This window comes from Pseudopipra pipra, chromosome Z, assembly GCF_036250125.1.
Source record: "Pseudopipra pipra isolate bDixPip1 chromosome Z, bDixPip1.hap1, whole genome shotgun sequence".
Taxonomy (NCBI): domain Eukaryota; kingdom Metazoa; phylum Chordata; class Aves; order Passeriformes; family Pipridae; genus Pseudopipra; species Pseudopipra pipra.
In genome coordinates, this window is record NC_087581.1 from 56,872,638 (window position 1) to 56,893,443 (window position 20,806).

The 20,806-nt window shown below is 37.5% G+C and overlaps 2 protein-coding genes across 8 annotated transcripts in view; both read left to right on the forward strand.

Annotated features, from left to right (window-relative positions):
* DMXL1 (Dmx like 1) overlaps positions 1 to 17,909 on the forward strand; it is an 82,413-nt gene extending 64,504 nt beyond the window's left edge. For 4 of the 6 annotated variants that reach the window (XM_064642614.1, XM_064642612.1, XM_064642617.1 and 1 more), the window contains 13 exons: positions 807 to 924; positions 2,203 to 2,265; positions 4,126 to 4,212; positions 4,650 to 4,771; positions 4,890 to 5,031; positions 8,802 to 8,852; positions 9,130 to 9,190; positions 9,685 to 9,812; positions 9,983 to 10,075; positions 11,093 to 11,184; positions 12,041 to 12,093; positions 13,596 to 13,813; positions 14,205 to 17,909. In XM_064642614.1, the coding sequence (XP_064498684.1) occupies positions 807 to 924; positions 2,203 to 2,265; positions 4,126 to 4,212; positions 4,650 to 4,771; positions 4,890 to 5,031; positions 8,802 to 8,852; positions 9,130 to 9,190; positions 9,685 to 9,812; positions 9,983 to 10,075; positions 11,093 to 11,184; positions 12,041 to 12,093; positions 13,596 to 13,813; positions 14,205 to 14,429 (1,453 nt within the window). In that variant the 3' untranslated portion in view covers positions 14,430 to 17,909. The remainder of the gene's footprint in view (positions 1 to 806; positions 925 to 2,202; positions 2,266 to 4,125; positions 4,213 to 4,649; positions 4,772 to 4,889; positions 5,032 to 8,801; positions 8,853 to 9,129; positions 9,191 to 9,684; positions 9,813 to 9,982; positions 10,076 to 11,092; positions 11,185 to 12,040; positions 12,094 to 13,595; positions 13,814 to 14,204) is intronic. The other 2 variants (XM_064642613.1, XM_064642615.1) reach the window with 1 other exon arrangement.
* A 597-nt stretch (positions 17,910 to 18,506) lies between these two features.
* TNFAIP8 (TNF alpha induced protein 8) overlaps positions 18,507 to 20,806 on the forward strand; it is a 61,483-nt gene continuing 59,183 nt past the window's right edge. Inside the window, exon 1 of one of the 2 annotated variants that reach the window (XM_064642621.1) lies at positions 18,507 to 18,642. In XM_064642621.1, the coding sequence (XP_064498691.1) occupies position 18,642 (1 nt within the window). In that variant the 5' untranslated portion in view covers positions 18,507 to 18,641. The remainder of the gene's footprint in view (positions 18,643 to 20,806) is intronic. The other variant, XM_064642623.1, reaches the window with a different exon arrangement.

Sequence of the window (20,806 nt, forward strand, 5' to 3'; positions counted from 1 at the left end):
AAAAGTGTGCTCAGTTTCTTAAATTATAATTTTTTAAATAGATATCTGCTTTTTTAGTCTTACTGTCACCTATGGATTGCAGAATCAGCAAAAAGTCTGTCTTTTTGTTGTAAAATATCTTACTATGGTCATACTTAGTTTTAGTAATGTGACTTGATTAAAAGGTCACAGTTTAACATGTGTCTGCTGTCTGATATTTTTAAATTATGATTTAAAGCAGTTCAGAGTTTGTTGTTTTTTGGCCTGTCATAAGCAGCTGTACTTGCATTTATAATTTTTGCTTGAGCATATTGTTTCTAGGGATAAGCATAAAATTTGAATTCTGATCTGATTTTACAGTCCTTCCAATTTTGTTACTGAAAAGTCATGGGTGTTTCAGAGATATTGCACAGCTGATGATATGTTTCTAGCAGGAAGAGTTAGTCATTCACTGCCCATGTGATAGGATCAATCATTAGCACTAAACAGAAATTATCCATGTTGTAAAGAATGAGTTTGACTAATAAATAATCTGTATGCTGCCCTTATCATTGTGTAGTTTCTTGAAGAGATTTTTCTCACTTGTCCCAAAATAGGAGGAGAAAATGCTACATATTATTTTCCTTCTTCCTTTTGTGCCTTCTCTCACATGTAGGTTTTTCAGGAAGAGGGTATTAAAGTGCTTCCAAATAGATCTTGTGTAGTTTCTATAGATCTGTAGTTTTGCTTCAGCATTTCTTCTGACTATAGTTTGATTCGAGTGTAAGATATTGCACTCTTGTATAAGTATGAGCAGTGTGTAAATATTTATTTTGACTTTTCTGTAGATCTAGCAGTCATGTTGCACTATCAGTGAAGAGGCTCTGGCAATACTTGGTCAAACAGGAAGAAGTGCAGGAAACCTTTATCAGAAATATTTTTATAAAGAAGCGATGCCTAAATGAGGTCAGTATTGTGTTTAAAATGGAGAAAATATTGCAGGTCAATCTGTGAACTTTTACTTAAGTTATTTAGCTGGCATGTTTACTTCTAGGGCATGAATGGTTAATACTCTTGGCTATGACTCTAAATCTGCAGTATTTGTAATAAAAAATGTTTGTCCATTGTTTTGTAGAATACAAAAATAATCAGTCTATGATTATAGAATGAGAACTAACACAACTTGGCTATAGTCAGCCTCTTCGTTAAGTTCAGTAAAGCTGCCTCAAAAGAGTGACAAACTCGAAAATTTCAAAGATTAAAACCAGTAACCTAATCAGCCACAGTTCTAAAACTGTGAATTTTTCCCTGCCACAGTCATAATGGCTTTTATCCGCTGCTCTCTGTCTTGTTATGATTTGATTTTAGTAAGAAAATTGGTCATACAACAGTTATTATTTCTGTCTCTGATAAATTGTTCCAGTGCCTTCTTGGATTCCAGGTTCCAGATTCAGTAAAATGTTTTTAAATTGTGGTTCTGTAATGGACTTTTAGGTTTTTTTTTTTCTCCCTGTTTAGTTCCTCTTTTTTTCTTCTTACTCGTCCCTACTCCCAGTATTTTAAAAGAATTACTGGTATTATAGAAAAAGTGTGGAGTAGCGTAAACAGAAGAGAAAGCAGCAGATGTGAACAAATTAAACATGCAGGAAAAAGAATATTTATGACTAGTAAATATTGATGACATGGCAGCAGAGAGGTCTCTATGACCTAACCTTCATTCTGTCACAACTAGAATATTAGCTTGTTTGGCTAATTGTGTTCACTGCAGACTGCAAGTAAAAGGAAAATTGTTTGTCCTTTAAAGATGCACCATTTCTGGTCATGCTTCATGTTAATGCAGCTGTGTTGCTATGCTGTATGGACAGGTGTTTTGGGAGATTTTTTTATGTGCTTTATATATTTCAAAGGAGGATCATGTACAGCCTTATACAGCATAGGTGTGTTGGCTTTATTTTTTATCTTGTCAGTGTAGATTGCTTTTTTTCCAATAAATTTGACTTTTGAGATGGACAAGATGCTGTTACATCACAGAGTAGGTAAATCAGTACGTTTTGTACTGAATACAGTTTAGAATTTGTTAATTATTGTTACTACATAAAATGTGTGTGTGTGTGCAAACATGCTGCTGTGTTTCAGTTGTTCTGTGTTGGGGTAAAAAACAAGGAATTAAGGATTTCCTTGATACCTTGTGTGTTATGTCTTACCTTTATGCTTTGTTCTGTGGTTGTTCTTTCCTTGGTGAAGTCATTAGAGGAGCACAATGAAACCATGAAAAATTCTGTGGTGGAGGAGCACATCATCAATAAGGTACACAGTAGTAATCCTCAAATTTATTAGATCTTACATCATTATGAAGTACTTTCTTTTTGAAATGGTGCTGATTTCACTTAAAAAAAGTCTTTGATGTCATAGCAAGCAAACATAAAAAATCACTTTTGCAAGGGATTGAGTTAAACTAGTCTTGTTATAGAGTTTATCTGAAACTTAATTATGCTAGAAAGCCACATCAAGCAACCAGGTATGAACAATATGTTGTATCAAATTCTGTAGCTATGGCAAGTGAAGAGCTGAAGTTGAGATTTGCACAAGTGACAAAAATTTAGTAGCAGTATGGTATATAGTACATACAGGACCTTTCACCAATATCAGATGTCTGAATAGTTGCCCACAAGTGGAAGTGGTTTACTGAAGTTACAGCAGTTTTGTTAGCATGATACTGGTTTGCTACCGAAAATTTTCCCTGAACCTTATTTTAAACATGGTGACAAATGAATCCAAATAACAGTTTTGTAGCAAGTTTCTTGGAAGATTGGTATTGAAAAGGTATAATATTCTCCCTAGAAATTCAAATGAATACTGTATTCTTCAGTCTTTCTTTTGCAAAACTAATGTGAAGACAAACAAGAGAACACCCTGTGATGTCCTTGGGTTACCTTATTATTATTAATTATATGATAAAGTGGTATTAGCAAATAGGTAATTGGAACCGACTGGGGAAAAGTAATTTTAATTTCATGCAGGTTTGTTCACCATAACACACAGATCATGGTTTTGTATCTGTCACTGCAGTTTTGTGCAGTGTCACATACATAAAATCAACAAGGTATCAATTTTGTTTTGACATAAAAAAAAAAGTATTCCACTTCTTTGTCTGTAACAGCTATAGACTTTTTTCAGACTTCAAAAAAGATTTGCAGGTCTTTGACAGCACAGTCTTACTGTTTTTTCAAGTAAAATATCCTTGATTAAATCTTTCAAATGTCAGAAGATTAAGAATTTGAAGTTCTGGAATAGTTCTTTGCGTTTTGAAGAAAATATAAGATTTTACATTTGCAATTCAGGTTTAAATTTTCAGATCACCATTAGTTTGGCAGTGCCATTTTTTTTACTGTAAAATAATTTTGTAACTGCAATAGACTGAGTCTTTAATTAGTGTAATACTTGCAATGCTGAGCTCTTTAATTTTGAACAGAAGTGCTACAGTGCTGGTAGAGTTTAGAATTTTGTGTGTGTTGGCACATACCCCAGTGCACTTCTAAAATACAAAATGGTAGACGATACTCAAATCCAACATTAGATCACATTAAGAAAAATGAAAAAAAAAAAGAATATGTAATAGTAAAAAATTTGTGATACTTCAATGTACAGAATTCCAGATTTATTCAATTGTGGAAAAATGTGAATAGGTAAGCTGACAAAGTTCAAATTTATTTTCCTGCTCAGGAGCTTGCCAGTATCTTCTTTTGTACTATTTCATCAGTTTCAGTGGAAAAAGTGTTTGCTAAGAGCCTGCAAAGACTTAACAAAATTTTTTGAGAGCAAAATGTCAAGATTCAAAATTTTAGTCATGAACAGCAAGTGTGTATGCAGCCTTGCTGGTTTTCAGCATCCCTGAAAAACCTGAGAACGAACATAGAACTGTGACTTCTGTGACAAATTACACTTTCTCTGTTGCTGTGGTGATCTCAGCATGGCAGTTGTAGTATATTATTACACCAAATAGATTTACCATAATTGTTACAGGATGTATTTGTTGAATTTTCTTAGAATTCAAATGAAATAAAAAAAGAATTTTCATATGAAACAGTGTTTGGTCTCTGTACTTTCATTAAAAAGCAGTGTTGCATAAAAGTTTGTTTTTAATTGTGCTTTACTTTTTAAATACAGATAGAAACAGATATGGGACACCCAGGAGGCAAGGCAAGAATAATCCATAAAGAGTCTGACATCATTACTGCTTTTGCAGTCAATAAGGTGAGTGTAAAGGAGGTAGAATAATCCAATCATGTTGTACTTCCACCTGATAACACTAATGGTAGTCCCATTGTGAATGTGTGAGATAAGCTTAGCCAGCACCTTTAGCTACTTCTAGCACACAGGACTTTTAGCACTCCCTTCTCAAAAGCACTTCATAATTACCTTTTCATAATTAAGTGCTTCTACTACAAATTGACTTTTTTTTTCTGTTGTGTAATACATTGAGGGAATGGAGAGGTGGTGTCTACTTTTTCTTTAAGCTTGTGTGTAGGAGTCAAGTTTAAACATATATAGATCAGACATATATGTTTGGGGTTTTATAAATTAAGTGTGTATTTGTGTGAACAACGATGCCATAACCATAGAAAACTAAAATAAGCCCCTTTGTGAGGTTTCCTTTTGTATCTCCCATTCTGTGTGTTACTTTTTTTCAGGCAAATCGGAACTGCATTGCAATAGCATCAAGTCATGATATTCAAGAGTTAGATGTTTCTGCGATTTTAGCTACGCAAATCTATACCTGGGTTGATGATGATGTGGAAATAGAAAATAAAGGGTATATGTTCTTTGTTTTCAATATCACAGTTTTGACTGTGGATAATTCAGAGTAACAAAGCATGGTATTTAATGTTGCTGTTTGGAATCCTAACTTACAGTGCTTTTTTCATTTACAGGGCTGATGATTTCTTAGTTATACATGCTCGTGATGATCTGGTAAATGTTCAGGGAACTACTCCATATACTCATAGTAATCCTGGCACACCTATCAATATGCCTTGGCTTGGTAGTACACAAACTGGCAGGGGTGCATCTGTGGTAAGTCACTTGTCAAAGATTACCTTCATGTATTCTATCTGCTTATCTCCTTTTGTCTGTTCAGTGTTGCTAGTTATATTTTACAACTAGCGTGTAAGTAAATGTAGCTTGTCAGTGTAATAAAAATGAGCTGGATTTTTTTATAACAATTCCCGTAATAGATTATTATTACAAATACTGCACATAATTTAGGGGACACCAACTAAGCAAGCAAAGCCTTTAGACAAGCCATATATGCTTTCTTTACTTATGATGCATAATTTAAAAATAAAGAATCAGGGTTTAGGTAAGAAGTTGCTTCTTAAATTGTTCTTTGATGGCTTGAAGCCAAATGCTCTATCTAAAAAGGGTATATTCAGCAGATTTCAGGCTGTAAATTTGTAAGGATTGGGTAGAAATATTTAAATGAAATGTTGAAGTAGCTTTTATTTTAAGTGTGATCTTCAGCTTCAGTCTGAGTTTTAGGAATGATTTTGTGTCTGGAATGAAGCTTGGCCCTGAGCAAAAAGCTATTAGGTTAAATTTAATTCAGAGCAAGTGATAACAATGTCAATGGCTAGACTACAATTATCTTAGTTCCTGTGCAGCATAGATGCTGTCTAATAATGCAGATCTGTTGATTAGTTAGCTGGGAGATGCTTATTTGGAGACACTTAATTGGGCTGAAAGCATCATACAAGGCACCATTATCTCTTGATCCTTCTGCACACGGATGTGGAGTTTTCCTGGATAACTGAATGCATTAAGTCTTGGGACTTGGCTACATTTTGTGTCATTTAACAGCTCAAAGCAAGTCTATAACTGGTGGCAGAGTGAAATAACCATATGTTAATTAATATTGTATTTGATTTTTGAAAATATCTGTTGATTAGGAGAAGTAAATAAGGAATAAGCATTATAAGAGTGATAATGTTATCCACACATGGAAGTGGGTATTGTGCCCATACCTCTACCTCTGCCTTCTGTTTAGGAAATACTGATCCTAGTTTCCAGTGTTGCAGCTCTGTTACCACAATCTCTTCTGCAAGTATTCTTTGAATGCCTTCACTGCTTTCTCCTCTCACTTCCATTTATATATATAAGTATGTATGAATTTTTGTGTGTGTGTTTCTCAACGTTAAGTAATTATATAATCTATTATGTAAACTGTACTTATCTGACTTTTTATTTTGTATGTAGTAGAACTTTCTTCTTAAAGATATTTAGTTATGCTTGTGTTGAATGCATTTGCTGTTAAACTTTGGACCTAAATTTTGTCTGGCATACTGTTTGACTGTGGCAGAGAACCAAGCACAGCACAGAACGACACCTGCCCACTAGGGAAGAAACACAAAGGTACCCAATGAAGGACAAAGTAAATGCAGGAAGATATAGGGATTCTTAGGAGAAAATAATGTTGCCGTGGAAGGACTCAAACCTGGAAGAAAAGCAGCTTCACTAAAAACTTTCCTTTGCTACTATTTTCTACTTTGTTCCTTCGGATACTACTTCTGATTCTTGTTGTCATCATTGCTTTTCCATAATGTGCAGCCCATTTAGTAGTTATAGCCCACTGTTCTCTACCATAACTGGCTTCTCAGTCTTGTTGTCTTTGCTTCATTTTCATCAGCAAGGGAGACTATTAGACTGATGATACTCAGGCAGTTAATGTTTTATTAGCTCTAAGGTTTTTTTTGTTACTCTTCACTGTTTCCTGTTGCACAGTTCATACAAGGTAAGTAAGGAGGCTCACCATCAGACACTTGAGCACAATGTGTTCACACAGTTCTTACAGGAGGTGTTTCTAAGAGGGCACTGGAGTACTAGTATGTAGCTACAGCTTTGAAACTCAGGTAATGTTCTCAACAGCTCGTCATACAAGACATTGTGACTCACACCATTATTTACCTGTTGAACAACTGGTGGGGTGGATTTTAAGAGCTTTTTTATTCTTTCAGGCTTACTGTACATTAGACCCAAAGCACCCAGTTCTCCAGCAAAGTAACCAGTGTTCTAGCCATCAGCTATTGTAAGGGGAAAGTAAGGGCTACCATTCTCAAATGTCAGTTATATTAATAATGGAAGTATTTGCACTTGATAATTGTGCGTGTCTTCTAAATTGGGGATGCTGCACCAGAGAGTTATGTTAGCAGTCTTTCTAAGGCATGTTTCTGTAAGTTTGAATTTTTCCAAAGCATAATCCATCATGGGTTAAGAGATTGTGATGTGTGCTTGTCTGTTGAATGAAGGAAAATGACTTCCACTAACTTCTGGGTAAAAGTTGGTGGCTCTAAAACTCAACAGAGCCCTTCATTTTAGTGGAGAATTAGAGTGAACCTGAATAACTGTTCTTCCATTTACTCATAGAGATAAGTTGTAAGTTTAGGGAACAAAGTATTGCAATTATAAATGCACACACCGATCAGTAAATGTTTGAAGAACATCATCCTCTCTTGTCTTGTCCTAAACCTTAAAATGTGTATATATTTTTACCAAACCATTTGACATTTTTTCTTGACATTTAAAGTACTTAAAGAAAATAAAAAGGAAAATACATAATTGAAGATCTTTTTATCTTCAGGAAAGTCTTGTGAAATAAAGCTTGGAGAATTAAAATACCTAAATCTGCTTCCAGATATAATCAAGAGCATGCAGGTTCTCCATTAATCCAAACCCAGGGAAATTTTAGCAAGAAAATAAATTATTTACCTTCCAGGTGCTTTTCCTTATTTTTGCTTTTGATAATTTAGAGAATATTACTTTTTTACTCATTGGATCATATGAAAAACACATGAAAATTTGTAATTCATGCCTCCTTCCAGTTGACAGTCTGATATGATTGGAGGCAAGGGAGAATCTTATGCTTGAAATACTGATCACTACCTACTGCTTCATGACAAGCAGTTTCAAAATACTGCACAAAATTATGGCACTTGAAAGTCACAGTTGGATTCAATACGATCTTAAAGGTCTTTTCCAATCTAAATGATTCTTTGAAAGTAATTCAATGCCAGCTTGATATTGGTGTGTAGTAAGTGGTAAGCTGCTGTGTTGAAGATGCGTGCTCTGGCCACAAAATTTCATTTGTGTTCTCATTTGAAGTTAGCACCTGGCTCAAATATAACATTATGCCTTTCTCAAATGTTCAGGTAAATAATACATGCATGAGCAAACAGAGTCCAACAATTTTCTGAGGAAAGACAGTCCTCAAAGTAGTCAGATACTTTTGAAAAGAACTATCAAGAAACAAAAGAATGAAAACTCAACCTTGACATACATTAATAGAAAGAAAAGAAAGGAAGAGAGATCACAGGGACAGATATATTTCTATGATGAAAAAATCCCTACAGGTTTTTTTCCTTTTGTGGGTTGGGCATACAATTTAATTAGATGAGATCTAAACATAATTGTCTCATGTCTCCGGGCCTCTTCATACATTGAATTCTTCCCAATAAGAATTAATAAAATAAGAAAAACAGCGATCTTGGCAATGCACCTTGCGAAGTGTGGAGCATAGGAACAAAAGTGCTACTGAAAAGTCATTGGATCTGTATTTGCAAAATTACAGAAAGTTTTGAAGAAGTTTTTATTATTATTTATTTTTTAATGCCAGTTACTAGGTATATTGCTTATTCTGGATGGCCACAAATAACCACTTTCCAAGCAATGGCAATAAGTTAACTAGACTTGAAAATAAATATATTCCTTCCTATTTTTTACTTCTGTTAAAGTTTGTTTACCTCTTTCTTTACATGCTTCTGCCTCTGTTTTGCTTATCTTACAATATTCAGGAATATTCCAATAAATTTAATGGAATCAGAAAGGAATTGGCAAGAAAAGAGGTAAGATTGCAGTCTAAGGAGTGCTTATGTTTGGATCCATACATTTCTGAAGCAAAAATTTAATATTTACCTAGATGTATAAAGCTGCAAAAGTGTTAACATGTGCACTAGTCTTGGAAGAAACTGACTTCTGTCTTAATCTCTAAACCCAGTACTTGCTTTCAGTAAGAAATTTGATAGGAGACAACTCTCTACAATCACTAATTATTCTCCAGTTCAGTAACTTTTTGTTCAGCAGTACTGTTAATTTTTTTCTATTTTGTTGTATATTTAACAGATGCTCAAGAAAGCTATTAATAACGTCAGAAGAATGGCTTCTCACCCAACACTACCATATTGTAAGTTCAGTTTTGTTTAAAAAAAAACAAGAAAAGTTATCTAAAGACTATATATTTCTTATTGGCCTGTTTCTCAGTATGCTACTTTATACTGGCATGGCAATCTACTGTATGAAAGTTGTTTGTAAGCTGTATTTTAGTGAAACTATTTATAATTTTAAAAAACAATACCGGGGGATTTAGAATAGCCTTTAGAAACAGGGATATTTTTATAGCAAAAAGTATTTTTGTTTCATTTGTCACTTGAGTGAAAGATAGTGGGAAAAATATGTTATTATCTCCAAGTAAGTAGCTTCATATTTCAGTACCATCTAAATATAGTTCTTAATTAAATAATGAATAACACAAGTTCCAGTGGTACCTACTGCTCCTACACCAAGCCAGGTACTATGGCACATAGTTTGGCACTAGTAACTTTGAGGTGGTGTGAGATTTTTTAAAATTTTAAAAACTACAACACCTGTGAAAAGTCATGTAAATATTTTCTGTTGCAGACCTAACAGGTGCTCAAGATGGTAGTGTAAGAATGTTTGAATGGGGTCATGCTCAGCAAATCACTTGTTTTCGATCTGGTGGCAACTCAAGGGTGACTCGAATGAGGTTCAATTACCAAGGAAATAAGGTAAGTGACAGAATGTTTCCGTACTTATTCTCTTCTCTTCTCTCTTCCCCCCAGTATAATTGCAAATTAACAGAAACTCGCATTCTTCAAATCTAAAGTAGTTTCGAAGAATTGTGGGCATTTTCTTTGCAATACATATGTATTTACTATGAGTATATATTTTCTTTCAGTTTGGAATTGTTGATGCTGATGGATATATAAGTTTATATCAGACAAACTGGAAATGTTGCCCGCTTACTGGAACTTCACCTAAGCCGTATTTGGTAAGCTGAAAACTAAATGGTTTCCATAACCTTGTGTTGTACTCTCTTATTTCTTTGCCCCTTCAGAATAGTTAGGAGAGAGTGGGGATTGTGCTGATAACCAGTGTTAATCAAGAATAAATTATGTGTTGTTCCCATTCTGTGATATGTCTGACAGACAAGTTCTTATGTTCTAATCATACTTGCTAAGTGGAGAGTAGAAAATGCAATGTTAGATCTGAAATAGCTTTAATGTTCATTGAGACTAGTCTGTAATTGTTAGTTGTCAGTTAATTGTCCTGCACTGGTGCGACCTCACCTTGAATATCGTGTGCAGTTTTGGCTGCTGCAATATAAGAAAGATATTAAGCTGTTTAGAGAGCATCCAAAGAAGGGCAGCAAGGATGGTGAAGGGCCTTGAGGGGAAGCCAAATTAGGATTGACTGAGGTCACTTGGTGTGTTCAGTCTGGAGGAGACTGAGGGGAGACCTCATTGCAGTCTACAGCTCTCTGGTGAGGGGAAAGAGGAGGGGCAGGCACTGATCTCCTCTGTGGTGAGCAGTGATAGGACCCGAGGGAATAGCCTGAAGTTGTGTCAGGGGAAGTTTAGGCTGGATATTAGAAAGAGGTTCTTCGCCCAGAGGGTAGTTGGGCACTGGAAGAGGCTGCCCAGGTAAGTGGCCATAGCACCAAGCCTGACAGAGTTCAAGAAGCGCTTGGACGATGCTCTCAAGGCACATGGTGTGATTCTTGGGGAGGGTCCTGTGCAGGTCCAGGAGCTGGACTCAGTGATTCTTGTGGGTCATTTCCAACTTGGCATATTCTGTCATTTTGTGATTCTGTAATTGACAGTTATGCAGGGCTGGAAAGTATACTTTCATGAAAAATTAAGAGTTTCACAAGGCATACCAATACCTTTATATGCCATGTTCTTTAAATTGCTTTCGAACAGCGTACCTTCTCAAGGAGATTTAATATTTCACGCTTGTACAAAATATGTTTCCCTTTTAATTAATTTCTAAACTGCAATTTTTTCAGATGTGGCAATGTCATAACAAAACAGCCAATGACTTTGTTTTCATCAGTTCATCATCTTTGATAGCCACAGCGGGATTGTCTTCTGACAACAGGTAAGAACTGCTCTGATAATGCATGAAGATACCTTCTCTCTGCCACTTTGGTTTTTTTCATGGTTCTTCTTAAGTAGTTTAAGAGCCACCTGTACTTCTACTTGATTTCTTTCTTTGTGGGAGGGGGAAAGAAGCAATGTTAGCATCTAAATTCATATGTCTATTAAAGGAGGTTTTGTAAGGAAGCACAAAACTCTGTTCATGTTCGCTATGAGAGGGAGAGAAGGAGATCCTGAGCTCTTCTCCCTGGGATCCAGTGATAGGATGGGGAATGGCTCAGAACTGTGCCAGAGGAGGTTCAGACTAGACATCAGGAAACATTTCTCTCCCAAGAGTGAGTTCAGACACTGGATCTGGCTTCCTTAAGAGGTGGTCTATGCCCCAAGCCTCTCCATGTTTGAGACATTTGGCTCTTTGTAACATGCTTTAAGTTCTGGTCACCCCTTAGGTGTCAAGCAGGTGGACTAGATGATCCTTCTAGGTCACTTCCAGCTGAATTATTCTGTTCTGTTCTTATCATACGAGCCTGTCTTAAATTACAACTAGCGTAGCTCTTCATTTCACACTTATTTTTGTAAGTAAGTATTGATCAAGAAACATCAACAACTGCTGATTCCTGTGAGTTCAGCTACAACAGATTGTCATCTCAATGGGAATCCTTTATGAGAAAAGCCAGTTATAGAATGATTGTGTAGAAGGCATGTTCATGCAGTATATATATAACTATGGAAGTAATTTGAGGTCTGCTCAAAAGTAATCATTGAAAGACTGTTTTTAAGGTTCAGATGGCTTCTCAGGTGTTCAAAATACCTTAGAACATTTGTCACTGATTTAAACAGCATTTTTTTTCCTACAGAAATATTTGTCTTTGGGATACTTTGGTTTCACCCACAAATAGCTTGGTGCATGGTAAGCAAAATACAACCACCAAAATATTTGATCACAGTAAAAAATATGTATTTTTGTGTCTATCTTTATGGAAAAGTTATTGTGGGAAGTAATTTTAGCATTAGCAGTAAAGCATCTTACACTGCTCTATGTGAGTGCACTGGCAGGAACATAAAACCAGATTCTTGAGAAACTGTTTAGTGCTCTGTATAAACGATCAGTTTCATGCACATGAGCACATTCCTTTGCATACCTTGTGTCTTTGCACCACAAGGGCAACCCCTGACAGCTAAACATTTCTGTTTCTTTTTAAAAGGTTCTGAGCAGCTTCCCCATGTAGTGAGTAGCATATTGAGAAGACAATAGCTATAACATTGTCAGAACCCCAGTTATTTTAGCATGGTTATATGTTTTTGTACAACATGCATTGACAGCCTCCTGTTTAAAGTTCCTGTGGCTGTGTCTGTATTCATAAATCTGTGCTGCTACCCAAAATTTATTAATTAAATATTAGACCAAATAAAGACATGAGGACAAAACAGTTGTCTGAAGATATGTATATAAATAAACACACCTAATTTTATAGAAAATATTGATATTTTTATGAAAATATTGAACCAGCAGATATACAAATAAGATCTCACATTTGTGTAGTAAATTTCACAGTTGAATTAAGAGATGAACTTAACTGCTCTACTTGTAGTGCATTTTTGCCCTCAAAGATTGTCCACTTCCATGGCACTTTTATTCTGTGTATTGTGCCAAATACTGTCAATGGTTTATATAGATAAGTAGTATCCAGAAATAGTATTACAAATATGCTTTAGAAGAGTTATTCATATAAGCATGCTTTTTGAGATATAATATTTAGCAAGGTTTCATTAGGTTTATTACTTATACTTTGTTGCAAGAAATACAACAAATTTCAAAATCTGAAATACAGAATTAAGATCAGAGAGTTTACTTACAGTATGATGAATGCTTGATTGTATGTGAAGGACATATGCAATCTCTGAATAGAAACTTGGAGACCCTTTGAACTACAAGTGCAATATACTGAGCTTTGTTCTGGAAATTGTAATTTTCATTCACTTCCTCCACTCATTTGGGGGAGTAGACGTATCCAAATAAGTGTGAAAAGCACCAAATTATCAGTAAAATAACCAGTGGAAACTTGTAAGGTAGTTGGGCAAGTAGTTTAGAAGGAATTTCTGATGGAAATTATATGCCTTAAAATAACAAACATTAGAGACTTTGAAAATAATCTGTTTCTGGTCAGGGATTAATAGTTTGTGGTTACACAAGGATAAAAAGAAAAGGATTTTTTTGAGAATACTGTAGCTTGAGAATGGCTGATGTGAACCTGGGATTACATATATATGGTACTGGAACAAATGGGCTGGTTGCGATCACTTGAATTACAGTAACAAAGTCACTGTTGCTACTGCCTTCAACCATTAGAGGTTGATGGAGAATTGAAGTTAGTACTGTGTTTTATTTAAATTCCTTTGTTTGGCTTTCAGCTTTTGTCTGTCATGATAGTGGAGCAACTGTGCTTGCATATGCTCCAAAACATCAGCTGTTAATATCTGGAGGCAGAAAAGGCTTTACATGTGTAATTGATCTTCGACAAAAACAGCAGCAACAGTTACTTCAGAGTCATGATTCTCCAGTCAAAGCAATTGCTGTTGATCCTACAGAAGAGTATTTTGTCACAGGATCTGCTGAAGGCAACATAAAGGTACTAATGAGGGGGAGGGAGCAGAGCTGATGTGTACATTCGGAAAGAATCTGGTACCGGTGTGGAACAATCAGATGTCATATGTACTGCATTTGTTCTCAATCTTGACTTTCGTATTTACTAATTTAATTACAAAATATTAGTCTTACATTGCAGTCTTCCTTTTAATTAGTGGTACCTTAGTCGCTGTATATATATTCCCTGTTATAGAAAATGCATATTGATATTCTATAACTGTGTCATTACATATTGCTACGCATTTTTCTTTTACAGTTAGTGTCAGAAAAATAAAGGCAAAATGTAGTCCAGTTTCTCCATGACTCATGACTGCTGAATTTTAAGATCATGGTAATTTTCCTTATAAGAGATTGATGTTTTGATGGTCTTTCAGGTGTGGAGTCTTTCTACATTTAATCTTCTTCACACTTTCATCAATGAGCATGCTCGACAGTCTCTCTTCAGAAACATTGGGACGGGAGTCATGCAAATTGAGACAGGACCAGCAAATCACATATTCTCCTGTGGTGCTGATGGAACAGTAAAGATGAGAATCTTGCCTGATAGATTCAGCCCTTTAAAGGATGTGTTAAAAAATGATGTGAAATTTATGATCTAATGTTTTTCTCAGAATAGTGAATAACATTCCCCTTTCTGCTATCCCTGAAAATGCTTTTCCTGGCACTAACCAACAAAGCAGATGCACAAGGATAGCTTGTGACACAAAGATGTTTTGGTTTTTCCTTTCTCCCCTTTGACCTCCCACTCCCCCACCCCCCAACCCTGTATTTATTACCTGGAGCTTTTAGTCCCTGATGCACTAATGCCTTAAAGATTAACAAAGTCCTTCAGATTTTGATCGTTGCCTAAAATAAAAGCTATATAGGACTCCGAATTATATGATTATAATATTATTAAGATGTTGCTGAAGTGGTTTATTCTTCCTTTTGAGGTAGTTACACTCCCACCAGGAGTGTACCATCTGGGCATGACCTCTGCTTATATTCAACACCTGGCCACCTTCTAAAAGCGTGTCTGTCGAAATGGAAACCTTAGGTAATGTTCTTTTTCACTGTGGCAGCCATAACTGTCTCTCTTCTCAACTTAGTTAGTCAGCTGACAATAAAAATTTATACCTGTGTGTAGAAGAGAAACAAAGTTGTAGGAGTGAATGCTCCTGGTCATGCAAGCATTCATGTAACGAGCCACTCTTTGTATCCATTCCTGGAATCCAGGCTGTTTACCTCTCTTAACTTGCCTGATCTTCTTCCTCTCATCTGGGTATAAGAAACTGAAGGATGTTCTGTAACTTGTCTTCTGTTCTATAGCTAAAATCACTGCCATCAGGATGGCAGGCTTACCTTTTAAAAGTAAATATATTTTTAATCCTGAACACTCCCTTTACAAAAGTAAAATGTAAATATGAATGGATATCTTCCTAGTAAAATCGTCAAGATTATGTGTGAAGCCTTAGTCTTGATAAAAAAGATACAGGAAGATACTGCTTTAGGAAATGGCACTAGAATTTCTTCAAAGACTATTTATTTAGCTGTATGTAGAGGAAAAAAAACCCAAACCCAACCTAATTTATTTTTGCCTTTTTTTTTTTTCCAGTAAGAGTCTTTATTTAGCCCAAAGATACTCACTTCATTCTTAGCACTTACATTCTTGTTTGTCTGCTTTTCCTAAGTACTTTAAGAAAAGGAAAAAGGAAAAAACTCAACAGCAAATTACTTGACCAGTGTCAGGCTTTGTACTGTATGTTTACATCTGGTGTCAAGTGAAAGAAGAAAATTCAAAAAGGATAGATGGAGTTTGGGGTGTTTTTTGCCAAAATATTAAACTGCATAACTTAAACGTTTGACCAAATTATTAATGCGCAAGGCCTTTACATTTTTTTAGTCAGCTAAACTGTTTCTGTATTTTGGTTTACTTTTCCTTACTTGAGAGCTTGACAGAGGTTTAATTTGTAAATTAGATGTGAGGCTGGATTACTTGAATGCCAGTGGTGTACTTTTTGCTAAAAGATATTTTGTGAAATATAGCACCAAGATATTAACTGTAAAATAAACTTGTCAAATTAGGAACTATGGGGATAAACAAAGCTTAGCAGAAATGAAGGGCTTGTAAAATGAACTATGTAACATTCTCAGGATGCTTTTATCTTAAGAATATAAAGTTGTTTAAAAAGATTTTGTAAAATGTATTAAGGTCATTTTAAATGTATGTTTCGCAAGTTGCAGTGCAAACACTATGAAGGTTTTTATGCACATAACCTGAATTTTCAAATTGTGCAATAAAAAGAATGTGAATGTTTTGCCATGAAGAAACATGTGACAGCATTTCAAGCTGGTACAGCTGTTCAGTGATTCAATTGTATTTGTTCTTCCTTAACACTAGATTGAAATCGAACTTGATAACAAAACAGTTTAAGTACAGTGATGGACCAGAAAAGTGACACCACCTTACAAAACAGACTTGCCCAATGGGTATGTTGTGTCTGTTCAGTGGCTGAGTTTCTAATATCCTGTGTTCTTATGGAAGAAGGGAAAACAGTGAAGTAAACAGTAGCACAGTTCTTTAGAATCAGCTGAAACCGTGACTTTGTAGCTGCTTATATACATGCATCAGTTTTATACATCCACTGAACTAAAAAAGTTACATGTGCAAAAATCATGGCAGTATTATATAATTATGTCCTTGATGTTTTGTCCTTAAATATTTATATCTCATTAGCTTTAATATTTCAAGCTCAAGTTTATTGTACTGGCAATCACAAAAAGCTGTCTTACCATCTGGGAGCTGAGCAGTTTTTATATGTCAATTTGCCAAGACATACAATGTTGTCATTTTTCTGAGTAAAGCTGCACTATGAAAAATCCTGGCAAACTTATGCTTATACCAGAATAGTACTGACCGTGAGCAGACATTTTCAATAATGTTTATAGTTACTATAAGCTATTCTCAAAAGTAAATTATGTAAAATCACAATGTATTTGCCACATCTTTATAATCTTTCCAATAAATCCTGCAGAAAGTCAACCTTCTAGAATTCCATGTTGCTGCTATTTCATTTATGAATCAGTTGGTTGCTTGTATGGTGTTCATTGATGTTTAACTATTGTAAGACAAATTATTGGTAGTTTTCTTGTAATGATGGAGTCAAAATGAGTTAACTTCTGTTGTAACTGAAACTTTTAAAGGGACACTCTCAACTTGAAATCTAGTCATTGGAGAACTGAACTTAAAACTCTTCCAGCTATTGCCCTTAACAACTTCCACTGACTTTTGTCCTCCAGCAATTAATGCTTCTTCCCCGTTGCTATGCAAGTTACTCAAACTTAAGGGTGATAGTGCCTCTGGAGGGTTCTGTGCTTAAAGTAGCCATGTGCACAGATTGAAAGTAAAATTTGCATTTACGAGTGCTTAATCAAAAAGAATTTATTGTCCAGACAAAATAACTTGGCATGTAGTTGATAATGTCCCTTTTAAATATTATAGACTGGCAGTTGTGACTTGTGTTTGTCTGTGTAGCAATACATAATGCTATCAGAGTGCGTCATTCTTGTGTTGCTTACTGATTCAGTTACCTCAAACAGATATGTGATCCAAATTGTTTAGGATTACTTCAGTAACTTGTGGAAGTTTAAAACTCTGGCCATCTGGGTACTTAAACTGGCTTGCCGTGTGACTTTTCACTAGCAAATTCTCACCTGACAGCTGACATTGCAGGATGTTTATGGAGAAAAATGGAATTTAGATGCAGATTTTGTACCATGCTACAGTGGTGCAGTGTGAAGTCATACATGTTCTACTGCATTTTAGGAACCTCGCTACCAGTTGCAGGAAATAAACTGTTCAGATATCCTACATTAGGTACCACTCCCTTCCTCTTAAGAGCCCCCAGTGTTAGATTAGTTGCAATAGTTACAAAAAAAGCAACAATGATTAAATGGAGATAAGCTTGGAGATGATAACTTCTCTAAGGTAATTTTTTTCAAATGTTTATTTTTATTAAAAATAGCAAAACCACCGCTAATGGCAGGTTCAGCACACTGATCAAACTACTTTCTATAAAATAAAGATATTGATTTACCAACTTTCTTGGTGTTTCTTATTCCTCCTCACTCTTAGGTCTAAAATCTGCATGGTTTTGCCCCCCCCCCCAGCACACCTTAGCTTCTCGTACCTTAGCTTTCCTTGTAGCCTTTTGGTATTTTTGGAGGGTTGTGTGCTCTTATTTTTTTTTTTTCTTTTCAATGTGTAACTGGCGGAACTGAGTACAACTAAGTCATTTTGCAGTGGAATGAGGTCGATGTAGTGATGGCACTCTGTGTCTGCCACAACTTAACTTTTTAAATCCCTTTTCTGTTTCATTTAAGTTGAAAACCTTTGAGAGTCTTGGGGAGCTTCACCCCTCTGGTGTTCCCACCTTTAGCAGAGGTACAAGGATCAGTTCCCCTGTTCTAGTCGTACACTGGGCATGAGCAGAGCACGCAACGAGCCCGGCGGCAGAAAGCTGCTGCCAAAATTTAAAATGCCTCAGCATGCAGGGCTTGCCCTTGTACTAATTGTAACTCCTCCTCTGGTAGCGGCGAGGGGCGGTGGCGGGGCTCGGGTGCGACCCGCGGCGGGGCGGGTGGGGCTGGGCTGGCTCCGCTCCCACCTCCGGCCCCGGGGCTCGGGCGGGCAGGGCCCTGTTGCCGCCCCGCCCCGCGGCCCCGCCGGGGAGCCGCGATCGCCGCCCGCCTGCACCGCCCGCACCGCCTCGGCCCCGCCGCTCCCGCCGCTGCCCCGCGGAGGCAACGCCGCCCCCGCCCCGCCACCACACAGTAAGTGCCGCGCTCCGCTCCGCGGGGGCCGCGCCCTGCCCCAGCCCCCTGCCCCAGCCCCCTGCCCCAGCCCCCTGCCCGGCCCCTGCCCCAGCCCCCTGCCCCAGCCCCCTGCCCGGCCCCTGCCCCAGCCCCCTGCCCCAGCCCCCTGCCCGGCCCCTGCCCCAGCCCCCTGCCCCAGCCCCCTGCCCGGCCCCTGCTCTGTGCGCCCGCTGGGGCCCCCGGCAGTGCCGCTGGAACTCGCGGCTGGGTCTGGGGCCGGGTCGCTGCCGCCTCCTGCCCCGCCGGCTCTCGGTGCGGCGGAGCCCCAGGTGGGAGCCGCTCTGCAGGTGGGAGCCGCCCAAAGCCGCGCTGGGAGAGTTTGGCCACGCGTCGATGTGTGTGGGTGGAGGTTGTACGGGGCTGCTGCTCGGGGGCGCCGAAGCTCCGCTGCTCCTCCCGGGTAGCTCTTTGCTATTTTTCCAGAAGTGTTTTTGCTCCCCCGGAGTGAGTCGTCCCCCTCGCCAGAGTGTGCTTGGGCACAGGACTGATCTGGGGGTCTTGAGGCAGGGGCAACAAGTGTGGCGATGCTGTTGATCTGTAAGTCTCAGAAAAGATTTTTCTGAGATGCGTGACTTTGGGTTTGAAGTACTACTAGAAAAAATCCTGAAATTCCGCCAGTAGAACTAGTTGTATCTTATTTACATACTACTAATTAAATGAAAGAGATCACGGTTCAGTGTGGGCTTTTCCCTTTTAGAAGCCGGGATGGTCAGACCTTCCGCGCTGGAGGTCTGTGTGTCTCTAGATACACGTGTCTCTTCTGTACATGTTCAAAGCCCTACCTGGCAACACAAACACATGGGCGAAGCAAAGAGCAGCCCAAGCGATGCTCCGTCTGCACGAGTCGTATTTCGGTTGTGCTCCTCTGGAAGTTGCTTCACGTAACTGGGTAGTAAAACCACTCACACTGCAAAGTGCCAGGTTAGAACTTCCCCGAGCAGTTGGATGCGCCAGGTGAGGAGCTATTAGCACTCACTGGCTGGGCTGACTGCTGCCAACTCTGTTTATCTCGTCAGCTCTAAATAGGAAATTTGCTTTGAAAGAGCACTGATAGTGGAACCAAGTGCAAAAAATCCAGAGAGGAGGAGTTTTGCAGTGGAAGGAGGTCCAAGACCTGTATTTGGAAGACAAAACTTGGTGAACTTGGGACATGCTTAAAAGCAGGAAGAAGGAACTAAAATGTTCTAGTTTATTTCCATACTTGTCTTTATTTCATCTGGAAGCAAATTTCACGTGGAATACTATTGAAATGAAAGTTATGGTGCAGATCTTTGCAGGAGCGTAAAATACTGCAGCTTGAAATGGAAGTTGCTTGCTGTTTGCCTGACAACAGGAAGCTGCTCATTTCCGTTAAATAGTAACTGGTCTAATCTGACCATACCTAGATTTCAGTGTACTTTATGACTTAATTTGTCTATTTTGAGTATTCTTTAAATAATTGCTACTAGGTTAAAGAATAATAATTGCTGCTTGTAAAGGCTGAGAAAATAATCAAATGTTTGGGAATTCTCAACTTTAGTCGGTGTCTTATTGCAGTACATCAAGATGAGTCCACCAAATGATGGACAGTAAAATGCCTAATAATCATTAAAGCAGATAAGGGATACCTACAGATTATTTTTATACAAACAACAGGAGTACTGAATAACAATATAAACAGTAGCTGGTTTGAGATAAATTACTTTTTAGGATTAATTTTTTTCCAGGTTGCAGTTATTCACTCTTGAGTTTACCTCTTAATAGAGGTTTTGGCCTAGAATTCCCTTGTGTGTTTTTTAATAATTCTCATATGTGAAAGGTAAGAAGATGGAAAAAAACATCACCAAGTGGTATTTGTTATGATATTACTGTTGTATATATCCATTTACACAACCTCCTTAATCTGAATGGCTGGTAGTATGTTTCCCACAGCTTTCTTCTGTATTGATTACATTCTAGAAGCTTTGACCACTGTCTGGGTAAATTTGGTTATAGGTTCTTACATCCTTAAGATATAACACAAGGCATTTGGACTTTGCTCTTCTTCTTTTTGTCTTTCTTTTCCCATTGCCTTTGTAGAAATGGTCTTTCTTGCCATTTCTTATATTTTCCCACCACTGGGCAGGTAATTTAAACTACTTAA